This window comes from Limanda limanda, chromosome 16 (genome assembly GCF_963576545.1).
Source record: "Limanda limanda chromosome 16, fLimLim1.1, whole genome shotgun sequence".
Classification (NCBI taxonomy): Eukaryota; Metazoa; Chordata; class Actinopteri; order Pleuronectiformes; family Pleuronectidae; genus Limanda; species Limanda limanda.
The window spans coordinates 11,403,968-11,418,742 of record NC_083651.1 but is presented as its reverse complement, the minus strand read 5'-3'; the positions used below and the strand labels follow the sequence as shown (position 1 = coordinate 11,418,742).

Below are 14,775 nucleotides of genomic sequence, written 5' to 3'. Positions count from 1 at the left end.
ACTGTATATAAAACAAATATATATACAAGACATAAAAGTTAAATAAAGAGTAAAATGCAAAATAGATTATCATTGATTGTTCTCTTGATTTATCATTTAAAGTTTATGAATGAATATTAATATAACATTGATCAGCAGACAGGATGCATCATAAAGACAAAAATACATGTGCTCATCAAAGTCTGGAACAGGAAGTTTACCTCAGAACACAACATGCAGACTCTTATTTTAGCATCGGGTGATTCATATCTCCGACAGAGACGATCTTCGCCAACATCCATTTCACATTGCATCTTCCCATCATGCATAGCGGCCGGCATAACAACATCTCGCCATTTCGGAGGCAGCAGCCATAGATATATATAAAGACTAGATGTCTCGTCTGCGTTGCCGGCCAACGGAGCCGGACGTCACCACATGGCGGCCATCTTGCCAAAGGCAGCTCACTCACCCATAACATTGTGTTGGTAGTGGTAAATAACCATAACTTGCCCAATTTTCATAAATTTTCATAAATTATTACATTTTTTAAGAAAATAACATAATTATTCATAAGTATGCAGTGTCATATCTACATCTCTGACGTTTATAACAAACCAGACCGTTTCAAAATCGGTTGAAAATTGGGCAAGTTATGGTTATTTACCACTACCAACACAATGGTATGGGTGAGCGAGCAACCTCTGGCAAGATGGCCGCCACGTGGTGACGTCCGGCTCCGTCGAACGAGACATCTAGTCTTTATATATATATCTATGGCAGCAGCTGTGCGGCGGATGAAGTCGGTCAGCCGAGGCGGAGTTGTCAGTTTCTTTCCCCGGAAAACGAGCCTCCTTGGTCGGCCACTGCTTTACAAACGGGCGGCCCGGTCACGGTGCTCCCATGCTAGTTCTCCGGCCGCTGCGGAGGAGCTTTTCCAGCGTCAACCGGCCAGGTGTCGGATTTTCCTGCTAACGTAAACAAGAAGGTATGATGTGTTTTTGTGTTATCGCACGAAGGCTAGTTTGTTGTTGACTCACAGAGCAAATCAAGCTAACGGTGATGTGTGTTTATTGTATCTCTTTAAGTATCAGTTTCCTGCTAATTCGCAGAAACCCAAACATCGATGCTACTAAGCTAGCTGCACACCCACCCACCCGGTTCACACTGATTTAAACCCACCACCTTGCTTTTAGTCTCAATTCACACACTGCTACTTCTTTCGTATAGCCTCGACCTACATATAGAAACATATAGATAAACAAAATAGCCAAACGCAGGAGCATAAGAATAACATCTTCAAAGTGAGTCAACAATCATTAAGTTCCCTGCAGTGAGATGGAAGTCCAGCGACCAGAACGACTACAGAGCTTTCACTGTAAAGAAATATGAATGGAGATATTGTCAATTCACATGTTTTAAGTATCAGGTGCTTGAAAGACACACGTAGGTATTGAAGCCCAATATAAATCCAGATTCAAAGATAAATAGCTGAAGCATAGCCTGTAAACATAGTATGGTACAGCAGATGTAAGTGTATAAAAAAAAGACTATATATATATATTCAAATAAAGATAAACATAGGCAGTAATGGTGACAGTCTGGTTGGTCCAGTGACGTATTAATGTGTTAATCAATCCCCTTGCACCATATCTGAGTTGTACAGTCGTTGCCTGGTGTCACAATCTTCTATATGAACAAATCCAACGCAGATGCTCCCACACAGAGTGACTGCATGCTGCTGCTAAGCGAGTATTATCCCACAATGCCCTCTGATGATGCACAGAAGGCCCTTTCCAGTCTGACTTAGTGACAACATCGCAACATCTGCTCATGTGGGGAAGAGGGTTCACCGGGAGGTCACAGAGGAAAAGAGATCCAGCTGCACAGATTAGTCAGCTGACTGGTGGTTTAACAGCAACCGTGGCGAAAGAGAAACCTGCCATGGGTATTGAAAAAAGCAGCAGAGCAACTCTTCCCTCAGAGTGCCAGTGCAGGATGTGATCACGTTGTGTCTGCAATAATAAGCCACTCCATCCACACAGAGAGGGATGTCAGAGGAGGTCTGTAGTGCACCAACCCCTCATTACAATGAGGATTTGAGGGTTCAGTGGTGCAAGGACCTTAAGCACCAGTCTGCAGAGATGTGGGGCCACTTATCACCTCCAGTCTATGATGAAACATGTCGGTCCTGATGGGAGTGTTCTTTTCCAGTAAGGCAGTGCCCCATCCATAGGGAACACAGAATTGTGTCACTATGAGAAATTCTAAACCCAGCCAAAAATAATACAAATGCCAACACTAATGCATCCCTTCCAATCCCCTGCTAGGGGGAATTAATGTTTATCTATTGTTCAATATAAGATGCATATGTTTATGGAAAGGACCGGTGTCTGTAACAGAAAAACGGAAACTGAGTATAGTATCAGGCTATGTATAACGAAAACTTGTATTCAACTTGTTTTGCCATGTTGGATTTTACCAAGCTGTTTCATCTCCATGTTTTAGGATGAAGCGGATAAAAGGAGCTGAGGAGGGCAGCAACGGCTCCCCTAGCAAAAGCCCACCAGAGGAGAGCAAGAAAGTTCGGAAGCAGTTGAGCGAGGGTCCGGAGGCCGAGGATCCAGGGGTCGAGGATCCAGCGGCCGAGGGTCCAGAGGCCGAGGGTCCAGAGGCCGAGGCAGAGAGCGACTGGGTGCAGCTTCCTCAGGAGCTCCTGCTCCACATCTTCCGGTTCCTTCCGCTGCTGGACCGGGCGTTTGCCTCTCAGGTGTGTCGGCGGTGGAACCAGGTGTTCCACATGCCTGAGCTGTGGAGATGCTTCGAGTTTGAGCTCAACCAGCCGGCGAGCTCTTACCTGAAAGCCACACATCCAGACCTCATCAAGCAGATCATAAAGAGGCACTCCAACCACCTGCAGTACGTCAGCTTCAAGGTGAGACAGCAGCAGCCACGAAATATGCAACACAAGCAATGTCTTGAATCTTGGCAGCACCATCCGAATGATTAAATTCTTTTTTTATGTTCTTCACATGTTTTTCTATCTGTGTTTGTACTTGCCAGGTGGACAGTAGTACAGAGTCTGCAGAGGCTGCATGTGACATTCTTTCACAGTTGGTGAACTGCTCACTGAAGACCTTGGGTCTTATATCTACAGCCAGACCAAGTTTCATGGAGGTTCCAAAGGTATTATTAACCCAATACTTTACAGTATCTTGTTCTTAAGATTTGAAAGGGAAGTCCACTTTAGCATTCTCATAATATCTAAGGACGGGGCTGAAAAGCAACGTCTGTTCTTGTGCACACCCAAGGACAAATTTGTAATTAGTTCCACAGACTCATAAGGACGCAGGATGTTACTTCGCATTCTTATTCTGTCGCCCTGCACACTAAGGTCTCACGTGTGTATGAGTAATTTTATGACTTGCAGCATTTTTATCACCACAGCTTGAAACTTTTAACACAGAGTGTACACGTATAAATTTTCTCACAATATTCTGTACATGTCGTCGTCTTTGAGATTCTACTTCTTAGACATTTTAAATCTACAGAGCCTCTGCATGCTCAAGAGATATCAGTCCAAAAATCAAGACAACCTAAAAAAGGACAGAAAATCGGCAATATATGCTTTGGCCATCTTCATTTCAAATCCATATTGTTAAAACAACCATTTTGTCCATGAAAATCAGAGACCTGGTTTTCATCTTGCCACTTTTTAAAAATGTGCCGTCAGCCTCTAAGTGATTTATAATTCAGCACATTATTTTTCATCCCTCCCATAGTCTCACTTCATCTCAGCTCTGACCGTGGTGTTCGTCAACTCCAAGTCGCTCTCCTCGCTGAAGATCGACGACACGCCGGTCGATGACCCGTCTCTGAAGGTGCTGGTGGCCAATAACAGTGAAACCCTGAAACTGCTGAAGATGAGCAGCTGCCCTCACGTCTCCCCGGCAGGTACAGTCACAGTCAAGACTCCTACGACTGGTTCACTGCTCAACATTAGATGAAGCGGCTTTGTCCAGATTTTTATTTTTTGTGGCCAAAGATTTTCAATCTATGCCTGCGTTACACTGGGTTATTTGTTTTTTATTTCCTACTTTGAGTCACAAGGCTTTAAGTGTTTTCCACTCTGTGTAATTTTCTTGTTTGCTCTCATACAATGTGGTTAGTTCACGTGGTGGATCAGCAGACATCGCATTATATATTGTAAATGAACTATTATGCTGCTTTCCAGTTTCCCCCTCACGCATGCATTTTTCCTGCAACTTTTTTTTATAATCAGCTAAGATAATGATGCTGGTTCAACTGCAACTTCTGGCAAATATAGTGGATTTTTGGTTTGGGTCACTGATTGCAATAGATTTTTAGGACTTAAAAAAAGTTTGTTTGTGTTTTAAAACCACAATCTGTATTTTTAGGAATCCTATGTGTGGCAGACCAGTGTCACGGGCTGAGAGAGCTTGCGCTGAACTACCACCTCCTGAGTGACGAGCTCCTGCTGGCCCTCTCCTCGGAGAAACACGTCCACCTGGAACACCTGCGTATCGACGTGGTGAGCGAGAACCCTGGCCAGAACTTCCACACCATCAAGAAGAGCAGCTGGGACGCCATGGTGCGGCACTCGCCCAAATTCAACCTGGTCATGTACTTCTTTCTCTACGAAGACGAGTTTGGTCCTTTCTTCAACGAGGAAACCCCTGTCACGCACCTCTACTTCGGCCGCTCGGTCAGCAAGGACGTCTTGGGCCGTGTGGGCCTCCACTGCCCCCGTCTGGTGGAGCTGGTGGTGTGCGCCAACGGCCTGCGCCCCTTGGACGAGGAGCTGATCCGCATCGCGAAGCACTGCACCCAGCTGTCAGCCATCGGCCTGGGGGAGTGTGAAGTCTCCTGCAGTGCTTTTGTGGAGGTCGTGAAGATGTGCGGCCGGAGACTCTCCCAGCTCTCCATCATGGAGGAGGTGCTGATTCCCGATCACAAATACTCCCTGGATGAGATTCAGTGGGAGGTTTCGAAGCACCTGGGCCGGGTCTGGTTCCCAGACATGATGCCGACATGGTGAAGCAAATCCACAGAGCAGCTCAGTACGTGAAGCGTGTGGTGTAGAACACGGCCTCCATGTTTGCACTGAAAAGCCTTTAAATGCTCAGCTGCAGTGGAATGTTTAGTGCCATCGTGGAGAGCATAGACTTGCTTCTGAACCCTTGTGTCATGTAAAGTGCAGCAACCGCCTGCTACACAATGTCATGAAGTGCAATAACCACAGCAATCTCAAGTAGTAGAAAACAGACTGTGGATCCTGCTTTGGCCAACGCAAATACAGCACTCGACAAGCCGGCTTCTTCACATGTTCTTCAGACCAGTGCAGGGGGACCTTTTTGACAAAAAGAGTAATTTTTATAACTGCAAACTGACATATTTGGACAATAAGGAACACAGTTGCCTGGTGTTACACTACCACTCGGCCTACCTAAATCCAGTCTACAATAGCTACTCTGCAGTCTGTAACAATATATGCCATTGGAGTATCTCCAAATGGCTTTATTTATTTAAAGTAATTGCAGATATATTTTTACAGCTGTGTACATCAATTGGCTTGAAAAAATAGATTTTTATTTATTTCCTAAGCACCTTACGTGAACACTAAATAATCACTAGGACAAACCAAGTCCTTCTGCTTGACATGAAAAGCAATGAAACGATTGTTGTTATCAATTTGCCTTAGTTGGACCCAGATTTAAATGCTGATTATTGAGGCTGTACTGGGATTTTGACATCAAGAACAATATATTGAAGTGATAAATCTGTAATTACCGATGGAAAAATGAAGCAAGAGAGAAATTATTCTTTGTAAATACAAACCCTGCACAGACACGTCTGAATCTTTGCAGTTATTCAACAGATGGACGTGTCTCTGCAGCTGTTTGCTCACAGTGCACGCCGAGAATGCAAAAGACAATCAATTTGTCTTGCAGGTGCATCAAATTAATATATTTCCTATGTAGGTTTCATTTGTATCTTCTGCTATTTGCCTGTTGAAGATCTGGTGTATTCACCCTTCTCATTACAAACACCGTCTCTCCAGGTTTTCTTCATGGTCCCGTTGCCCAATATCATCCAAACCATTTCAGTCGAAAGAGATTTGGCAAGTCAGATGAGTGAAACAAATGTTCTTTTCCTTTAAGAAGGAAGTCAAATGCATGTGTATATAAAACGCTGTTTGATTATTATTATGAATTGAAATGTACCCTCTGTCCGGGTTTGATGTTTCCTTAATGGCTTGTGTCTTTTATAAGAGTTCAAGTTGTCCTTTGCTCGATGGATAATTTTCATTCTATTGTCTCAAGAGAAGTCAGGTTGTGTAATTTATTGAGGAGGATACTGCTTTTCTAATTCATTTCTACTTTCTGAGATGTATAAAAAGAAAGCACTCATTTTAACCAGCAAGCAGACCAGCAGCAGGATTTGGTTCTATTGGTTCCACTTCTTTCTTTGTGGCTTTGTTGCAGGCAGGTGGTTTAAAAGTTCTGACTTTACTACCAAACAATGTTTTAACATAATTCATCAATACATGGAGATTAAAACAAAGATGTAGCATACTCCATTCAGGGAATTTTATCCTGCACTCTATGCAGAGGAAGGCCAAAATTGTAAGAATTTGTATAAAAGAGTTTATTTTGCAGCTGAAAAGCACTAGACCTCATGGTGGAATGCACTTATTGTAAGTCACTTTGGATAAAAGCGTTAGCTAAATGTAATATAAAGTTACAGGAATCAAACTGTTCACCTGAAAACATGTCAAACTTAGTGGACAAACTTTTGGACGTCGCAGTATGCCATTTGGATTTATGTAAAAACCCAGATTTTTGGTTTTTACAGCTTCTGCCAGACTGCATTCCTTTGTATTAATCATTCTCATGTAGACACTTAATGAAGCTAAACTGTAACACAAACTACAAACTGAGACACTTAAGTTGTAGGATTGCTAACATTTATTATTGTATGGGTGTCTGGTCACTGAAGTAGATTCCTGTGCTGATTGTCTATGCTTGTGTACTTTAGTATCTTTACGGTACAGTAACATATCGCCGGATTATTTTTATTAATTTATGCAGTGCATTTAACAATAATTAATGCAGCAGCTTCGAACTAAGGTTGTGTCTTAATAGCGCTTCTCGTTTCTCTTTCATAAAGACGCCTGTTCACAGTAATAGTTATTTTCACCTCAGTTGTTCTGCAATTCCTCCCGTAAGGAATAAATAAACTGGTGTTGATAATGCTGTCCTTCAGTGTTGCTTCTGTTTGGCAAATGTTTTGTTCACTTTGCTTTTCTGGTCACCTGTCTTGAAATGACAATTTTTTTGGGATATGTGATCTTATACCGGTAATTACATTTCTAAATGTACTCTGCAGCTGTTATTTCATTCTTTTCCAAACACTGAAGTACATCATAGTGCACATAATTAGCTTGATTAAATAAAAATATCATGCTACATAAAATGCAAGTGTAAATAAGTAAAAAAAAAGTTTATATGAAAAACTGGACCTGATTACCATATGACAAATCCTTGTTCATTTAAAATAATTGCAGGGTTTTATTTCTCCGTAAAACCAGAAAATTAAATGTGTGAAACGGTCCTTGTTTTGTTGGTGAACATCCTCATATACTCTACAATAGTTGTCTATAATTATCAAACATCTCAGAGTCTCTGCTGGGAAATGTGCTCAGCTTTGACTTAGTCCCACCTGAGAGATTGATTAGCGTGATATTTATTACACTCTGTACATAACAGGCACTTTTTCTATATATGGAAATAGTTTTTCTCCATTTTTACAAACCTCTTGTCAAAATGAGTTTCTTCCTGTACATATTTAAAGTATTTAAGCAGCGAGTTAGGAAAGCGTTCAAGCTCCTGGACAACAGTGCAGAAATAATTACGTTTTCACCGATGATTGAAGTGAAGGGTCAGCAGCAAACAAACGTGTGGAAGAAGGCACAGTGTGAAACATTCAAAACATGAGGTCTGCAAATGATTTATGAAGAAGAAATGGCAGTAAACAAGCCTCGAGGATACATACATTGCATTTCGTTGAGAAATACTGAATATATGTCTTAACAAGAAAACTGCAGAAGGCACTTTAAACTGAGCAAAATCAGCTGATGAACATCATTAATCATCAAAAATGTTACTTTGAGCGTTGACAATTATTTAAATAATCCATCATTTAAATACTATCAAAAAAACTAAAACGACATTTACTGGTTTCTGCTTCTCAAATGTGAAGATGTGCCGTTTCTCAGCTTTTTATTTATTCCTAATACTTCAGATGATCAGTTAATAGACTGATTCATTCGTAGGTTAAGGCAAAGGCACCTCTTCATATGTAATCTGCACATAAGGAGGTTTCATTGGCAGATGCCAGTACTCAAAGTTGTAGTAAAGGTAAAAGCTCTTGTCCAGCACAACCTTCTTATATGCCTCCAGTAGACTGATGGCGAAGTCTATAAACGACTGGTGCGGCTGGAACCTGTGGTAAAATTTACGGATGTCCGTTGCCAGGTTCTTCAGAGCGGGCTGACTGAATATGGCGCTGTCGTTGCCAAGGTAACTGGGCTCTCCGCTGTACAGGTAGATCTTGGTGTAGTTGGTTTGTGACCGACTGGAGAGTTTGGCTCCAAGCTCAGAGAGTTTCCTGTACGTGCGGTGGACAAACTGGGAGCAGTCGTAAGACTCGAACCACACGGTGGCATTTGGTCCAGGGTCAGAGCGGACTGTCCACGTCTCGTAATAGATCCCGGTCTCGTTGTCATCTTGGACCCACTGAGCCATGTCATTGAACTGGCCCCCTGGAGAGAGAAAGGAAAACTAGTAAACAGTAGGTATTGAGCAGGAATCACAAATAAAAACTTTGTGTATGTTAATAATTTATAATTTTAAACAACTCACAATACTGGATTCCAGAGAAATTTTGTCAGTATAACCACCAAGGAACCAGAATTCGCATTTGAAAGTCTAATTATCCATTTATCTATCGATTTGCTATTGAACTTGCTTATTTCCGGATCATGAAAGGTCTTGTAGCTGTTCCCAGAATGCAATTGGGAGAAGTGGGCATCTTAATGCCAAAGAAAAATCAAATCTAGAACCTTCTTGCTATTAGACAACTGAGCTATTGTGTCTCCAAAAAGTAAAAAAATTAAATAATCTGAAATGCTAAACAAACAATGAAGTGATTGAGACTCGATCTGTGGATAATTTAGCATATTCCACAGGGGGCAGTACTGAGACAAAGGGATCATTCAAGTATAAAAACATAATTTGAATATAAAGAAATATTTTGTAATATTATTATCGCCGTCCACAGTTAAACTTCCGTTCAATGACCGGATTTAAGTGGACTGATGTAGCGGCATGTAGTGGTCAGATGTATTTTCAGCTTGTAATGCTACATTGATAGTCCTTCTTTCGGTTTCAATTCTTCAAAAGGCTAGAGAGTGATTTCTCCAACAGCTGGGGGTTTTTTAACAAATTAATCTCAAATAAAACAAAATTATGCACTTTTTCGGGACCACTTTCAGCTGTGGATTCATACGTAAATCGAATCAAAAACAAATCCACTCGTATTCATATTTCCTCACCAGTTACTTCTCCTAACTTCTCCAATGTGCCATTCTGTGACCAGTGTGTGTCGTCGATCCCGCCGTAGAAGCAGGCGGCTCCCTGGTTGCACCAGAAAGGTGCGAACACGTCGGGTCGCAGGTGAGGGAAGCTGCAGTTTCCCAGCTGAAACAGCTCATACCACTCCATGGTGTAGTTGTCCCCCGTCTCTTTGCTGCTGAACCCGATGGCATCATGCATGATATGCTGTGGACCAATCAGAAACATACTGGCTCTATGTAAGGAGGAAGTGTGTACAGTTGTAAATATAGTCGCACATTTCTGTTTTTTGCGCTTTCTTTCTGCACAGATGTTTCCAGGATGTGTTTATTTAGGGTATTTCTTGTAGTTTGTGTTAGAAAAATAATATTTGCAGAAATATTGATTGTCATTTAAGAGAAATGATTTTCAGCAGCTTGTCTGACCACAAGAGGATCGAGGTACTTACAAGCTTCCCCAGCAGATCTCCGTACTTGAATTCCCACACAGGTGTTTGCAGTCTGTACACTGAGATCACGTCAGTGTCGCTCATGGAGGGAATCCGTCCATCGCTGTCTCCGGTGGGACAGAACGGGAAGAGAGCTTCACAGTAGGAGTCGGCAGCAGGCCGGCGGTCAAACCGTCTGGGGAGGACATAAGGAATGAGCCACACCACAGGTTTTATACCAATACAGAGGCTTTTCTTTTCATGAGGTGTTTCCTTATGATAACAATAACAACATTTAATCTAGTTTACAATAATCCTGAAACTGTCTTTCTAAATATTTAATGGATAAATCCCCAGAGTTCACATGAATTGGTGGTGTTGCCTCATGTACCGAACAAACTGACAACTAAGTGTACTATCTTATGAATTGAAATAAACTGAATTAAAAGTCTATACATCAAATGGATTTTGTTTTGGCGACAGCTGGAGCTTGACTCCACATTTTGCCTGATGAGTAGACTGATCAGTTATTTTATATTTTTTTCCTTTTATTACAAATCAGACAACATTATTTGAACACCAGCTTTTTAAAGAACTTTGTTTAGGTACCATTTGTTCAGCCATTGTTTGTTTTTTGTATGTATTTGTGCTCCACATCATGGACTGGAGTCACATTTAATAAAAATGACAAATGAAATTTCTACGATTGTGTCACGTGATTTTTGTTTTTTGTTCAATAATGACAACGTGTTAATCAGTATACAATATCTCATTAAAAACCATAGAAAAGTATTACAAATGTCCCCGTTAGTATTCTTGTTGTGGAAAAAGTTAAACAAGATCAGACTAGTTGAATTAAATGATTGATTGTTTCTTCCATAAGTAAAACTTCAGAATAATTATAGAAAGTACATCCTAAACATTACAAATGGCCTCTGTGGTACTCTTGTTGCAGAAAAAACTTTTTTAGTTTGAATAACTTTAATTTAGTTTGTAGATAAGTTAAGATTGAACTCAGTTGAATATCTACTACTCGACAACACAGATCAAAATGTCTGGTAAACAGCTTAAATAAACGTAAAACACGTAAAATTGGGCAGTGATGAAAGTGACGCCGATTTACACCGAGTTGCTGACGCGGACAGTAAAATAAATCGAGTAAGTTTCCAAGAACAAGATCCTCAGTCTCCAGAGCAGTTCTGAACCAGCAGTCACATGACTTCTCGCCACACACAGAGGAACATGTAGTAATGGAGGAGAGCTGGTACCTGTAGGGAACCGGCCACCGCTGCCGGACATGGTCCCTGAGCTCAGCCCCGACGTGAAGAAACAGCAGCAGGTTCAACAAACACACAACCGACCCCGACATGTTCACTACAGACACAACCGACTCTCTTCCCATGACACTTCTCCCTCACTTCCGCATCAGCGTTCACGTGCTTTTGTTGATTACAGGACATCACGTGACACGAGTCCCGGAAGAAACTAAAATGTGAAAATGCAAAGAAACTAACAGGGAAATAAATGAATACGAAATAAAACAGGCTTCATCTCTTAAATATATATTTTTAATTTGATATAAAATGTACATCACGGCAAATAATAGTTTTCTGAAGAGAAGTGCAGAATATGAACTGTCTGGTAAGAAGTAGTATAGTTGCACTTTTTGTCATATTGTGTTAAATTGGCTTGATTTTGCTTAAACAGTTTTTAATTTAATTACATTTTATTTTGGCTTGTGCGGTCTAACCTTTACACCACGGCGTGGCGCTACAGCACCGCAGACGCCTGTGTGCACATGTTTAAGCTGCAGCAGAAGAAGAAGGAGGCAGATAGGGGGCGTCCTCTCCGTGTCCCTCCGCCATGCTGTTTTCTGTGCTGCGGCTCAGTGCTCGTCACCTGCGGACCCTCAGCCCGGTTCACTCCGTCTCTCACGCGTATTACTCCGCACACATGGCGAAGCGAGTGGCCGTGGTGCTGGCGGGATGTGGCGTCTACGACGGGAGCGAGATCCACGAAGCCTCCGCTATTCTGGTTCACCTGAGCAGAGGAGGAGCCACTGTAAGTATGTGCGTGTGTGTCTGTGTGGAGCTGAGTGTGGAGCTGAGTGTGTGTGCGTGTGGAGCTGAGTGTGTGTGCGTGTGTGGAGCTGACAGAGTGTGTGACCCCCTCTACAAGCAGATTATCTGTACTTTGATTCAATGCAACCTACTGCATAGTTTTGTTGTTTCCTGTTGTTGTGGTTGTTGTTGTTGTTTGACTTGTTGCATGTGTGTGATTTAAAGCTGGAGAAACACGCTGCAGGTGTAAGCTTCAGGTCAGAGAGGCCTGAAGCTGCAGAGTAACTGAAGTTAGACCCAGTGGAACGCACAGCTACAGTAGAACATAATATGAACCCTACAGCAAACACATTACATCTACATCGTTTAAAGACACAAAACATCAACAGACTTTTGTCACACACACAAACCCATTGTGCATCGCTGTAAACACTTGTAAAGGTTCACTTGTAGTTAAAGGTTCAGTTTGAAGAGTTTAGTGACATCTAGTGGTGATAGTTGCATGTTGCAATGAAAGAGAAGCCTTCAGTTGTCACAAAAACTCAAGGTCTTTAGTTTCTCCACTTTGAAAAACATGGCGGCCTCCGTAGAGAGGACCCGCTCCCGATGTAAATATGAAGTACTTAAATATAAAGGGTCTATTCTAGGGTAAAGAAAACAACAATTTGTACAATTTAGATAAAACACACTATTGAGAACATCACTGGAATGATTTCTGCCAATAAATCTTTTCCCCTAAATCTTACACACTGAACCTTTTTAAGTCTGTTGTAAAACGATGCCTCCCTGTGAACATTCGTCTTGACCATAATGGCCATAAAATGTTTATTTATCATTAGGGTTACACAAAATGTAGTGAACTGCTTTCTACCAAACTGACTGGAGTGATGGAAGAAAACCTTACATTTTGGTGTGGATATGGTTAAAGGAGCAGACTCAGATATTTTTTATCACAATGTTCAACTTGATATAACAAATTTATGGGTTTTAGAACTTTTTGTAAAATTTGGTGCAGATCATCATAATAATCCAGATTTGGTGGAAGGACATGTTTGGAGTTATGTGTTTATGTATTTCTGGTGATGACATGAGAGTCTAGACCTTTGTCTTTTTTCTCCTGCAGGTGAAGATGTTTGCCCCCAACATTGAGCAGATGCACGTGGTGGATCATCTGAAGGGCGAACCATCCCAGGAGAAGAGGAACGTGTTGGTGGAGAGCGCACGCCTGGCTCGGGGAGACATCCAGGACCTGGCCAAACTAAGCGTCAAAGACCACGACGCCATTATCTTCCCTGGTGTGGCCGAGCAATATGATTTCTTTTCCAGTCTAAATTCACTCCTGTCTATACTGTGATTGTATTGAATATTCTCACCTCTTCTGTTTTGATGTTTGTCAGGTGGTTTTGGGGCAGCGAAGAACCTGTGTACCTGGGCGGTGCAGGGGAAGGACTGCTCCGTCAACGACGAGGTCCAGGCGGCGCTGCAGGCGTTCCACGGCGAGGGCAAACCCATCGGACTCTGCTGCATCGCGCCTGTCCTGGCTGCCAAGGTGCTGCCCGGCTGTGAGGTCACCGTCGGTGTGGAGAAAGACGACAAGTGAGTCTGACCAAACCTGATCTTCTGAGTTCAGAGCGATCAGGGATCCAGCCACAGTGTTTGGGTCCGGTGCTGCCAACCAACCAATCACGAGTCAGTCTCAGCTGTCCCTCATGATGTTATGACCCATTTTTATATTATCATCAATCTATTTACAACCAAACTTTCAACAAAAAAAAGCTCTATCTAAAATGACAGAAACCATCTTTGAGAAACATTTACTTTACTTAATCCACATCCACGTGATCCACTAACATGGAGGAGGCAGGGTTTAAGGCCTGTACTGCAGCCAGCCACCAGGGGGCGATGATGTGATTACTTTTTGGGAGGAAGTCAAGTCGTCCATCTTTGCTGTGTTAAACTTAGATTTTTACTTCTCAGATATTTTGACTTGTTCTCGTCCTATCTGATAATCTGAAGACTCACAGCTTTCTTAGTTATGTTGCTATATTCCCAGATGGTTGATTTTCGGATAAACTAAAGATGAGAAAGCCTCACTGAAGCATTTCTTTAAACCAACAAAGATCTTAGTTTTTGTAACTGAACACTATTTGGTCCTGCTCTCTTCACGCCAGGTACCCAGACACAACAGGCACAGCAGAGGCCATCAACCAGCTGGGCTGCAAACACGTGAGCAAGAGCGTGGGCGAGAGTCACGTGGACGAGAAGAACAAGCTGGTCACCACCTGCGCCTTCATGTGCAACGCTCCCATCCACGAGATCTTCGACGGGATCGGGTCGATGGTGCGGGACGTGCTCAAACTGGCTTGACTTGACTGGAACTCAAAGGAGAGTTTAGAAGAAGAAGAGGTGGTTGCCTGCTGAGCTGATCTTTAAGAAGCTTAAGCATCCTCTCGATTAGAAGCACTTCCAGATACTCGTTTGTAGAAAAAATGTGCACATCATCCAGGATTATCTATAACTATGACAAAGATCTGTTAACTCTGTGTAACTGGATTCTATTCTGAAGCAGCAGTAGTATTAATCACATATTTGCAAATCAATAGCAGGAAGAGTGTTGTACAGAAAATGCAATAAAATGAAAAAGTCAACATTT

At 42.1% G+C, this 14,775-nt stretch overlaps 3 protein-coding genes across 3 annotated transcripts; 2 read left to right on the top strand and 1 right to left on the bottom strand.

Annotated features, from left to right (window-relative positions):
- Positions 1-806: 806 nt before the first annotated feature.
- On the top strand, positions 807-7,382 carry fbxl3a (F-box and leucine-rich repeat protein 3a). The gene is made up of 5 exons (XM_061088490.1): positions 807-967; positions 2,488-2,914; positions 3,043-3,165; positions 3,762-3,933; positions 4,398-7,382. Exons 2-5 carry the CDS (start codon positions 2,489-2,491, stop codon positions 5,036-5,038), a joined length of 1,362 nt encoding a protein of 453 aa, XP_060944473.1. The 5' UTR covers positions 807-967; position 2,488; the 3' UTR covers positions 5,039-7,382.
- A 612-nt stretch (positions 7,383-7,994) lies between these two features.
- On the bottom strand, positions 7,995-11,501 carry cln5 (CLN5 intracellular trafficking protein). The gene is made up of 4 exons (XM_061088349.1): positions 11,331-11,501; positions 10,084-10,258; positions 9,617-9,842; positions 7,995-8,824 (listed from the first exon to the last, which is right to left on the bottom strand). Exons 1-4 carry the CDS (start codon positions 11,462-11,464, stop codon positions 8,337-8,339), a joined length of 1,023 nt encoding a protein of 340 aa, XP_060944332.1. The 5' UTR covers positions 11,465-11,501; the 3' UTR covers positions 7,995-8,336.
- A 391-nt stretch (positions 11,502-11,892) lies between these two features.
- On the top strand, positions 11,893-14,770 carry zgc:162944 (uncharacterized protein LOC569993 homolog). Its single transcript, XM_061088298.1, has 4 exons — positions 11,893-12,123; positions 13,246-13,417; positions 13,520-13,718; positions 14,294-14,770. The coding sequence occupies exons 1-4, from the start codon at positions 11,926-11,928 to the stop codon at positions 14,487-14,489; spliced, it is 765 nt and encodes a 254-aa protein (XP_060944281.1). The 5' UTR covers positions 11,893-11,925; the 3' UTR covers positions 14,490-14,770.
- Positions 14,771-14,775: the final 5 nt, after the last annotated feature.

What these genes read in the sequence shown, in the direction of transcription:
- fbxl3a (XM_061088490.1), top strand. Translation starts at nt 2,489, where the DNA reads ATGAAGCGGATAAAAGGAGCTGAGGAGGGCAGCAACGGCTCCCCTAGC. An exon ending in GTTTCATGGAGGTTCCAAAG is followed by an intron (nt 3,166 to 3,761) that starts GTATTATTAACC and finishes TCCCTCCCATAG; the next exon opens with TCTCACTTCATCTCAGCTCT. An exon ending in CCCTCACGTCTCCCCGGCAG is followed by an intron (nt 3,934 to 4,397) that starts GTACAGTCACAG and finishes CTGTATTTTTAG; the next exon opens with GAATCCTATGTGTGGCAGAC.
- cln5 (XM_061088349.1), bottom strand. Translation starts at nt 11,464, where the DNA reads ATGGGAAGAGAGTCGGTTGTGTCTGTAGTGAACATGTCGGGGTCGGTT. An exon ending in GAGATCTGCTGGGGAAGCTT is followed by an intron (nt 9,843 to 10,083) that starts GTAAGTACCTCG and finishes ATTGGTCCACAG; the next exon opens with CATATCATGCATGATGCCAT. An exon ending in GAAGTTAGGAGAAGTAACTG is followed by an intron (nt 8,825 to 9,616) that starts GTGAGGAAATAT and finishes TTCTCTCTCCAG; the next exon opens with GGGGCCAGTTCAATGACATG.
- zgc:162944 (XM_061088298.1), top strand. Translation starts at nt 11,926, where the DNA reads ATGCTGTTTTCTGTGCTGCGGCTCAGTGCTCGTCACCTGCGGACCCTC. An exon ending in TGAGCAGAGGAGGAGCCACT is followed by an intron (nt 12,124 to 13,245) that starts GTAAGTATGTGC and finishes TTTCTCCTGCAG; the next exon opens with GTGAAGATGTTTGCCCCCAA. An exon ending in CGACGCCATTATCTTCCCTG is followed by an intron (nt 13,418 to 13,519) that starts GTGTGGCCGAGC and finishes GATGTTTGTCAG; the next exon opens with GTGGTTTTGGGGCAGCGAAG.